At 48.4% G+C, this 10,724-nt stretch overlaps 1 protein-coding gene across 1 annotated transcript in view; it reads left to right on the top strand.

The window, feature by feature from the left end:
• RRM1 (ribonucleotide reductase catalytic subunit M1) overlaps positions 1-10,317 on the top strand; it is an 18,368-nt gene extending 8,051 nt beyond the window's left edge. The window contains exons 7-18 of the mRNA XM_010706256.3: positions 612-753; positions 1,320-1,403; positions 2,018-2,179; positions 2,671-2,750; positions 3,242-3,443; positions 4,345-4,494; positions 5,406-5,627; positions 6,555-6,631; positions 6,938-7,073; positions 7,658-7,753; positions 8,574-8,762; positions 9,079-10,317. Of these exons, the coding sequence (XP_010704558.1) occupies positions 612-753; positions 1,320-1,403; positions 2,018-2,179; positions 2,671-2,750; positions 3,242-3,443; positions 4,345-4,494; positions 5,406-5,627; positions 6,555-6,631; positions 6,938-7,073; positions 7,658-7,753; positions 8,574-8,762; positions 9,079-9,261 (1,723 nt within the window). The 3' untranslated portion in view covers positions 9,262-10,317. The remainder of the gene's footprint in view (positions 1-611; positions 754-1,319; positions 1,404-2,017; positions 2,180-2,670; positions 2,751-3,241; positions 3,444-4,344; positions 4,495-5,405; positions 5,628-6,554; positions 6,632-6,937; positions 7,074-7,657; positions 7,754-8,573; positions 8,763-9,078) is intronic.
• The last annotated feature ends 407 nt before the right edge of the window (positions 10,318-10,724 follow it).

Raw genomic sequence — 10,724 nt, 5'->3', positions numbered from 1 at the left:
AAGAGAAGCTGCGGGGTGACCTCAGTGCAGCCTGCAGGACCTAAAGGGAGCCTGCAGACAGGAGGGGAGTCAGCTCTTGGAAAGGGGAGATAACAGCAGGACAGGGGAATGGTTGGAAGGTGAGGGAGGGCAGATTTCAGTTGGCTGTCAGGGGGAAGTTGTTTGCTGTGAGAGTGGGGAGGTGCTGGAACAGCTGCCCAGAGAGGCTGTGGATCCCCGTCCATCCCTGGAGGTGTTCAAGGCCAGGTTGGATGGGGCCCTGGGCAGCCTGGGCTGCTGTGAGATGTGGAGGTTGGTGGCCCTGCCTGTGGTGGGGGTTGGAGCTTCGTGATCCTTGAGGTCCCTTCCAACCCAAGCCGTGCTGTGTTTCTCTGATTCCAAGCTTTCTTAGTGCATAACTGGAGGAAGATCAAGTTCTGGAGGCTGGGTCTGTTCCAATGAAGTGCTGTCACAGCTTCCAAATCGAGTAGCTGTGTTTCTGGGATTCTTTTATGAAGGCTTGAGAAGTGTTCTTTGCACAGCACGTTAAGGTTACAGTGCCATCGTTTTTCTGCAGCCCTAATGAAGTTCTTAGTTTTTTTGTTGGTTTTATTTTTGTTTGTTTCCATTAGTTGTTTCCTGCTGTGCATGAAGGATGACAGCATTGAGGGAATCTATGACACTCTGAAGCAGTGTGCCCTGATCTCCAAGTCTGCTGGTGGGATTGGGCTGGCTGTGAGCTGCATCCGTGCCACGGGCAGCTATATTGCTGGGGTGAGTGTGCAGGTGGTGTATGCAGCAGGGCAACCTTCTGCTGTGGGGAAATGTCTGCATTCCAGCTGCCAAAGCAGCACTGCTTCTGTCGAGACAGCTGAGCACAGCAGCTCGTCCAGCTCCACAGACCTTCCTTTCAATGTGCTTTAAAACAAAAAGCTTGGTTTCCCTTGGTGCTTGGCTTTGCTAAGAGAAGTCCTTGCAACAAGCAGATCTCATGCTGCTGCCTGATCAGACAGTTCCAACTAATTTATGTATCAGCAGCCTAGGAATATGCCTGGAGGCCAATTGGCCCTTTCCCTTTTATAGTTCAACTACTTAAGGTGTTCAGTGGACAGATGTGGATTTTTTTCTTTCGGTCACTGTCTGTGTAAGCTCTGCAAGGCTCCAGATTGCCTTGTGTTGAGGAAATGAGTTAATGATGGATTTCTTTAATTTAAAAAAGGAAAGTGTGAGTGGTGGTGCCACCAAAGCACTGACAAGTGATCGTTTTCCAGCTTTCAGGAGTTCTGCTGATAGCTGAAAGTTGCTTTTTTGGTAACAGTGGTTTTCCTGTGCTTCTACAGACAAATGGGAACTCCAATGGACTTGTTCCTATGCTGAGGGTGTACAACAACACTGCTCGCTACGTGGATCAAGGTGGTAACAAGGTAATGGCTTTCCATTAAACTGGGGGGAAAGAGGGGAGCCACACCAGGGGGAGAGTTCACCTGTGAAAGGTTGGAACAGTGACATCAGTGATGCAGTGGTAGCTGACACGTTATTAAAAAAGGACTTCTTTCCCTCCTTGTTGGTAGCCTAGTGTTCTCCTTTGACTGTGCATTCCATCATGCAATGGAATGGTTTATCTTCTGGTATGTGTCTGCTGCATGAGATGTGCACCTAAGATCATCTCTTGCAGTGGTTATCGATCACTCCTTGGATTGAATCAAGCTGTAAGGCTGCAGAAAGTTTCTTGTTCTGCATCCTTTGCATTCAGGTAGTCCAGAGACCAAGGGAGGTAGGGCTCAGTAGGTAAACCTAGGAATTGTCAAGCTCTTCTGTTGACACAGAGGAAATAATTTTCATTAGGAATCTGGAACTACTAGCATGGCCTCGCTCCAATGAGGGCAACAGTAATACAGAACAGCACATTGAAATTGCTTTAATGAGGCTGTCAGACTGACTTCAGTTAGTTCAAGGCTTTGTGTGCCCATGGCAGCAGTGTGGGAGGTTTCATCTTCAGGATGATTTGTTCTGATCTTGGCTACGTTGTCTGTATCAGAGACCTGGGGCTTTTGCCATCTACCTGGAGCCGTGGCACCTGGACATCTTCGAGTTTCTTGACTTAAAGAAGAACACTGGGAAAGAAGAGCAGCGTGCCAGAGACCTTTTCTTTGCCCTCTGGATTCCTGATCTCTTCATGAAGAGAGTTGAAACCAACCAGGTAAGGAGCTTGTTGGGTGCAGAGGAGGTGTTAATGGAGGAGCACGGCGTTCACAGAGTGGTGCAGAGCTGTCCTAGGAAGTTGCTGTGCCCCAGCTGAGCACTAGGTTGTGCAAGTGCAGAACTCCAGTGGAACTCTTTGCTTCAGGGCTGAATCAATTACACACTTATGTGCCAGATTTGTACTCTGCAGTTTCCACATAGCATCAAAATCTCAGTAATTAGATCCTCAAACGACTGCTTGTTATTCCTTGAAAATGGGAATCAGTCACCTCAGGATTCCGAGTTCAGTTTGTCATAAGGATTCCTACAGTTGATTTTTAAATAGATCAGACTACTCCAGTAAACACCTTCCCCATGCCTGCTAGAAAAGCTGGCTCCTGCTTTTTCAGGATGGGGAATGTGAGTTTACAGCAGGATCTGCTGATGAGGTTGAATGCTGTTAATTAACGAGGCATCTACAGATTTTGCGGATTTTTTTCCTTCTTACAGGATTGGTCCTTAATGTGCCCAAATGAGTGTCCTGGCCTCGATGAGGTGTGGGGAGAGGAGTTTGAGAAACTATATGAGAGGTAAGGAGAGTGAGCAGACTTTTATACGGTGGCCACCTGATTGCAGAACTGCCCTGGTGTGGTGTCTGGGAGCCAAAGCGCAGGGCTGCCGTGCTGGCTTAGAGGGGGCTGCTCAGTTCAGCTATCACAATGATAGCAGTGGCACAGATGGGGATATCCAGTTACTGCTGCTTCAGTTGTGAGCTGCTCAGTGCAGGCTATGCATGAAAGGTTATTTTAGAGTGAAGTTCTGAAATGGTCCCTACTTAAAGCAGTAGGTGGCTCTGTTTTGAGTGAATTGTGTAGGGTGCTTTAGGGAAAGCTTCCTATTTCCTTTATCCAGAACAGCCCGAATACTTTGCTGTTCAGGCTCTGCTGGCTAATTTGAAATTGAGTGGGGTTGTGCCTCCTTGGGAACCTGATGAGTAGATTGATCATAGAATCACAGGATTGATTCCTGTGCTGCTTCTGGAGAGTCTGGGAGTCACCAAAGCACCGTGTGCCCTTTGCAGCTATGAGAAGCAAGGTCGTGTCCGCAGAGTGGTGAAGGCCCAGCAGCTCTGGTACGCCATCATCGAGTCACAGACAGAGACTGGCACGCCTTACATGCTGTACAAAGACTCCTGCAACAGGAAAAGCAATCAGCAGAACTTGGGGACCATCAAATGCAGCAATCTGTGCACAGAGATAGTGGAGTATACCAGCAAAGACGAGGTGAGTGGAGAGCAGCAACTTGCAGCAGTTTAGGAAAGCAGTAAATGTGCTCGTTGCAGCTTTTTAGAATATCACCAACCCTGGGTGGGGAAGGGAGCAGGTAGCTAAGGAAGTCACGGGGATGTTTTCACTCGAGTGCGTGCAGCTCTTCCACTGTGTGTGTGGGTGGGTGTGGGGAGGTGTCCCCTCCTTTCCAAGTCCTGTTGAGGATGGGGTATTAAAACAAGGTACCCATCAAAGTGGACCTCTGGAGCTTGGGAGATAAATGAGCTTTGTGGCTTGCAGGCGGGTGGTGTAAGCACCTCCTACCTCCAGATCTGAATTTTCCTAATAATTGTCCCTGAGTTCTCCATCTCATTTAAGTGCTCTGTGGAGCTGCTGTGCTTGGACTTCAGCATTTGCTAACAAAAGTAAAGAAAGGATGCAGAAATGAGTTAGTGCTAATGCTACGTGAGACATCTCTAGTGCAGTTAAGCTCTTGAGGCTGTTAAAACTGAAAGCATCAGCTTCTACTGCCTGAGCTGAGCCGAGCTGTTCCAATGATCCTGGGGCTGGAAATGAAGTGATTGTTAAAAAATAACAAGGACAGGGCTCTGATATGTTCTGGATCTCACGAGGATCATCTGCTGATTCTAATAAGAAGAAATTGGGCTTTGTTTCTGGAAGGAAAGCTTACAGGCTAGAATTTTTATGGTGACACTGATATCAGCTAACTCTTCTTGAATTGTTCTTGTCCTTTTTCCAGCTCGTAAAAGGCATACAAGTGAGAAATGTGTTTTTACAGCCTTTTAGCTTGCGTGGTGCTTTGCTTGGATAGAGAGCACGCTCTGGGATTGAGGTACTGTGTCTTTTGCAGGGGGTGTTGGCTGACACATTGTTTTCGATGTTTTCTTCTCCACAGGTGGCAGTTTGTAATTTGGCCTCCTTAGCCCTGAACATGTACGTCACTTCAGAGCACACCTACGATTTCAAGAAGCTAGCTGAAGTCACAAAGGTTATTGTCCGAAACCTGAACAAAATCATTGACATCAACTACTACCCTGTGCCAGAGGTGAGTGCTGTGCTGCACTGCTATGGAGCTGGCAGCCAACCCAGGAGCTGTGACAGGGGCTCTGCTGCTCTCTGCAGTCCCAGTTTGAAGGAATCGCTGAGGGATTCTGTAAACCTGTGGTGGCACAGAGCTGGGGGCTCCCATAGCCACCAGTCTGCAGCTGTGACCTCGTGGTGGTGGCATCTTCAGCCCCCACCCAGAGTGGCTCCTTAGAGAAGCACCTGTAGTCAAAGCTTCCCCTTGAGATGGTTCTGCAGGTGGATTTGTTGGTGTGTGTGTGGACTTCCATAAAGCACAGAGCAGCATGAGGCGTGAAGTGGGGAGCAGAACAGAGGGAATGATCCTGGAACTCAGCCTTGAGCTGAGTTTTGTACATTTTTGGGAGAGTGTGTGGATAGTTTTGTGGAAGGGAAGACAGGGTTGGGAGTTCTTGAGAGGGGGGTGCAGAGTTACGTGCTTTGCAAGAGCACAGAAAGGCAAGCAGCAGGGCTGGGTGCTGGAGAAGGGAATAAGCAAATATTCCAAGTTGAAGGCCAAACCTGATGAAGATCACTTTTTTTTCCAAGCACGTGCAGTTAGAGTACTTGAATTCAAATATCTTCATGGATCTGTTTTTGAAAGAGATTTAGTATTCATTTCTAATCACACCTTTATTGTGTCAGATCGAGCAATCAGAATTAGCGATCACTTCAAACCAACTTGATCCGACCCTCCAATTCCTGCCTTACCAAACACTCAGCAGTGGGGAGCTGGGCGGAACTCAGGGCTGGGTCACTGCAGCAGAACGGACCGCCAATAAAAATGAGGGCAGCCACGGGGGGAGGTCAGAGTTCCTCCCGGAGTTTCTGTCCAACTTTACTCTGTTTCCACGTAGCTCAAGTCACGATTCCCCCTGCTTGAATCCCCCGCAGGCGGAGCGCTCCAACAGACGCCACCGCCCCATCGGCATTGGTGTGCAGGGCCTGGCTGACGCCTTCATCCTGATGAGGTTCCCCTTTGAAAGTCCCGAGGCGCAGCGCCTGAACCAGCAGATCTTTGAGACCATTTATTATGGGGCTCTGGAAGCCAGCTGTGAGCTGGCTGAGCAGCAAGGGCCGTACGAAACGTATGAGGGCTCTCCTGTCAGCAAAGGGGTAAGTGCCAGGAAGTGGCCTGCTTCAGGGCCAAGGCTTTGAAGTACAGGTCGTGTGATTGCCTGTGGGCTTTGATACAGAAGGAGACGTGTGACTGAGACTTTGTAATCATAGAATTATAGAATTGCTCAGGTTGGAAAAGACCTTAAAGGTCATCAAATCCAACCGCAACCCAACCATCCTACCCTAACTCTAACAGCCCTCAGCTAAATCATGGCCCTGGGCACCACATCCAAAGGGTTTTCAAACACATCCAGGGATGGTGACTCAACCACCTCCGTGTGCAGCCCATTGCAGTGCTTAACAGCCCTTTCTGTAAAGAGGTGTTTCCTGAGATCCAACCTAAACCTCCCCTGGTGCAACTTGAGGCCATTTCCCCTCCTCCTGTCAGCTGTGAGAACAGACCAGCCCTGCTCTGCTGCAATCACCTTTCAGGTGTTGGAAGAGAGCCATAATGTCTCCCCTCAGCCTCTTTTCCCCAGACCAAACAGCCCCAGCTCCTTCAGTCTCTCCTCACAGGCCATGTTCTCCAAGCCTTCCCCAGCCTTGTTGCCCTTCTCTGGCCCTGCTCCAGCACCTCCATGTCCTTTCTTGGGTACTGAGGTGTCCAAAACTGAACGCAGTGCTGGAGGTGAGGCCTCACCAGTGCAGAGTACAGTGATGCATCAATGCAAAGGGTGCTGTTTTTCTTCCATCATTCAACTACTAAAGTGCATTAAGAAATGCATGAGATAAATGGGGGTGAAGGGGAAGACAGAAGAAAAGCTTCAGCTTCTGCTGGGAGGCCCTTCTGTGCAATTAAAAGATTGTGAGATTATGACGGAGGAGCTTAGCTGAGACTGAACCTTAGAGGACAATTAATGAGAATAGCAGATCGATTTATAACATGATTTATGAAGTACAGAGAAAATAATTTGTGTTCTTCAGATTCTTCAGTATGACATGTGGAACGTCACCCCCTCCGATCTGTGGGACTGGAAGGCTTTAAAGGAGAAGATTGCAAAGTAAGTAATCTTGCATGGTTAGTTTCAAATGCAAATTGCATTGGTTAGATTATGACTGAAAACAAAAGGTTGGCTCCAAGAATTCAAATGGCCCTGTTAGATTTCCCTGTTACTTCCTTCTCATAGGTTTTTCTCTGTGGATGGCTTTCTTTGTTTTTGTGGTTACATACAGGGTGTGCCCACCCCATAGGCTCTGTTCTAGCTGAGATGTCTGCGTGTGAGCTGAGAATTGCTGGTTTGTTCCTGGGTCTTTTCTCTCCTTTCTCCCTTGGTTGAAGCTTTCTAACTCATGGCTTTCCTTGCCAGGCATGGTGTCAGAAACAGCCTTCTCCTTTCTCCCATGCCAACTGCTTCCACTGCTCAGATCCTGGGCAACAACGAATCCATTGAGCCCTACACCAGTAACATCTACACACGCAGAGTCCTTTCAGGAGAGTTCCAGGTAAGCACTTGGGGTAGCTTTGCCAAAGAGCTTTTCTGTAGTTTTAGTTTCAGTAACTTTCATCATCGAAAAAGACAAAATGGAGGCTACTGATTGATTGCTCTCCTATGAGGAAAGGCTGAGGGAACTGCAATTGTTCAGCTTGGAGAAGAGAAGCTGCAGGGAGACCCCAGTGTGGCCTTCAGTGCTTGAAGGGAGTGGAAAACAGGAGGTGTGTCTGGGCTGTGTGCTGGCTGCTATGGGGTATGCAAAATTTTAAAGAAGTGCTGCTTTTCTCTGGGAAAAAAACCAATCCACTTCATTAAACCTTGACACCCTCTGCTGCGTGGGTCAGGTGCAGGGCTTCTGGACAGGTGCCCCAGCAGTCCCAGCAAGGAGAATTTTGCTTAGTGCTAACTGGAGAATGAAAGTTTGGCAGTGCTGCACAAGGTCTTGTGTAAATGTTAGAAAATCCCTACGTGTGTTGGTGTGGATTTTTCTCCTCTAGGTGAAAAACCTCCTCTAGGAGGTGCGTCTGCCCTGTAAGGCAGGGCAGGAGCTTAGAGCATGCAGTGCTTTCATTCCTTGGCCTTTGCTGCTTACAGGTTGTGAACCCACACTTGTTGAAAGATCTCACAGAGAGGGGTCTGTGGAACGAGGAGATGAAAAACCAAATCATTGCCCACAATGGCTCCATCCAGGTATGCATGGAAACGAGGGGGGCTGGGACTGTCTCCAGTGTGAGGAATGCTGGTGGGTCTGCTGGGAGCAGATTTGCCACACGGTGATTTCAAGGTCTGCTGTGCACGAGTGACTCAACCAGCCTGGGAGGAGAAGCCTTAGTCTGGAACATTTCCATTAGGAAGATGAGGGAATGTGCCTGAGTGGTAATTTGTTCCTGCTGGAGCTTGCCCATGGAACAGAGAATTCCAATGGAAATATGCAGCTAATTATTACTTGAACAAATAGAGAGCTGAGCTGCTTTGCTTTATGCAGGTTCCACAAATGTTTGGATTCCCTTTTATCACGGAGATTGTGGGGGGGTAATTTTGTAGCAGTGAGTGGGTTTGAGACAGGAGCTGAGTACGTGGCGTCCAGATCTGGGAGGTGTGTGGGGGAGAATATGGGATGGATTATTTATGCTCTGGAGGCTGAAATGCTGCTGTGCCTGGAGTCACACACGCTAAAAAAAGTGCATCCTACTTGTGCAGTTGGACATGAGTGGGAGTGCTGGAGTGCTTCTTGTAAAGCCTCACAGCTATTTAGAGCAAAACATGAATGTCCTATTTGAAAACAGCTTTTCTTCTCTAAATTCCCCAACGTAGGCCACCTTCTGAAAGCAAGCAAGGTTTCTTTGTGCTCGAGTGCTTTCAGATCCAACATGTTTGGGTTCAGTGAGGGAGCTGCAGCTGCAAGAATTCTGATGTGGAATCAGTGATTTGTGAAGGGTTTGTGTGCATGAATATGAACATTTGAGTTATAACATTGGGTTATGCTGCATTGGAAAACTCTTCCTTTCAGAATATATCTGAGATTCCTGCTGACTTGAAGCAGCTTTATAAGACAGTGTGGGAGATTTCCCAGAAAACTGTCCTCAAGATGGCAGCAGACAGAGGAGCTTTCATCGACCAGAGCCAATCTCTCAACATCCACATCGCAGAACCCAACTATGGCAAGCTGACCAGCATGCACTTCTATGGGTGGAAGCAGGTGCGTGGGGGGGCTGGGTGGGAGCTTTGTTCAGAACAAGAGAGCAAATGGGGCTCGGTAAGTGCTCTCATGAAAAACTGGTCTCAGAAGGGTAAAGGACCATTTCCTCCCAGGAGTCCAGAGTTACTAGTGGAATATTTCTCTCGAGCAATAGAGCTGCAGATCCCGTGGCGTTGCTCCCATGAGCTGTGCCCACAGGGCATCACTGCGAGGCAGTCACGGTGGTGTGGCTGCAGGAGGGCAGAATCAGCAGCTCCTTTGGCTGTATGGCTGGCCAGCCCGTTCCAGCTGCTGGATTTGTGCTTTTCCTCCGCAGGGTCTGAAGACTGGCATGTATTACCTAAGGACAAAGCCAGCTGCTAACCCCATCCAGTTCACCTTGAACAAAGAGAAACTCAGAGAGCGGGAGAAGGCCTCTGAGGAAGAGAAGGAAAGGAACAAAGCAGCCATGGTGTGCTCCCTGGAGAATCGTGATGAGTGCATGATGTGTGGCTCCTAACAGCCCTGCAGTGCCAGCAGAGCTGCTCCACCCGTGGATCCCATCTGAGATAGGTGCATTTAGTGTCACTTCAGGGCAGAGGAGCTTGCTGGAGCTGTGGCAGGAGGGTGATCACTGTAGTGTATGGTAGCTTCCCCAGCTGAGGATTAGGGGATGGTGCACGTGTATGGGTAGAGTGCATAAAAAGTTTGTATATTGCTTTTGTAGCTGGGCTTCCTGGAAACCTAAGTGCTCTTGCATGGTCTCAGGTTGAACCCTATAGAAAGAAGTTTTCCTGAACAGATAGGAAAAGTGCTAACGCCACTTACAGGTCTGTCCTTGGGACTGGAGACACTTCTTTTCATTTACTAAAGACTCATATTCTGTCTTCAGACAGAACCTGATTGACGTGTTCTCCTTTGCCATGACAAAACACCAGGAAAAGAACCCTGGGCTGGGTGTGTGGTATGCCTGATATGCAGTCTGCCTTGGCAAAGCAGCAATTTGTGTTAAGCTTGGAAAGATGATGTGTGCACATCTAGCAATGAGGCCCTTCTCCCACCATTTATCCCCATCCCCAGCTCTTTCCAAAGATGCAGCATGGTGGTGGGTGTCCTGCTGCTTGGAGGTTTCCTTTCCTGCTCTCAGCCTGAATGAAGGACACTGCACTCAGTTCTGCTTTTCAGCTCTGAGCAGGAAATGGCAGAATTGCTGCAGTGTGTTCTATTCTGTATCAAAAACCCATTCAAGTCTCTCTCAGTTTGCTGCTAATACAATTCCATGCTGTCCTTGAGCAGAAAGCCTCAGCAGTGCACACCCCATCTTTTCTGAAGCGCTGCATTCATCCACCCCAGCTGGTTACTTGGAATTTTAGGAACATGTTTTTTTACTTCTCTATGTACTTAACTATCTGCTCTAATGCCATGGGGCTTCATCACCCAGTTCTTAAATATTTATTGAATCCATGTACCATACGACTAACTCTTTAATCCACAAAACTCAATAAAATGTGGTATGTCAAAGGAATGAAGGGCGGCATCTTGGGAATGGTATTTTGATTAAACTTGTACTGTAACAGCTGGAGACAGGAGCCTTTTTTGGTGAGCCCTGCACCTAGAGCACGCAGTTCCACGTCTGAGGGCTGCTGCTGTGTGTACCAGGATCCTGAGTTTGCCTGGGTACCCTGCTGAGCTCGGGGTGGTGTCTGTCCTTCAGAAGTTTGGGGCTAAAGGTAAGGCCACGTAATACCGTGTCCACATTTCAGCAACGTGCAGGGGAGGTGGGCTGAGTTCATGGAGCAAACCTGTGGCTGTGCCAGAAGTAAGGTTTGGACCTTTGTGTCTTTTTTCTCCAGCACTTGTTCCATTTCTTCTGCTTCCAATTCTTTTTATAAGGCGCCAGTGAAAACATCTTGGGAAATGCCTCTCTTTGCTTCCAAGGGAAGATGGTTAGGTCTAAGTACCACTTCTGGCAGCTGTGCGTCC

The sequence above is a fragment of the Meleagris gallopavo genome, chromosome 1 (assembly GCF_000146605.3).
Source record: "Meleagris gallopavo isolate NT-WF06-2002-E0010 breed Aviagen turkey brand Nicholas breeding stock chromosome 1, Turkey_5.1, whole genome shotgun sequence".
NCBI lineage: Eukaryota > Metazoa > Chordata > Aves > Galliformes > Phasianidae > Meleagris > Meleagris gallopavo.
Note: the sequence above shows the minus strand (reverse complement) of the source record. Positions and strands in the feature narration are given on the sequence as shown.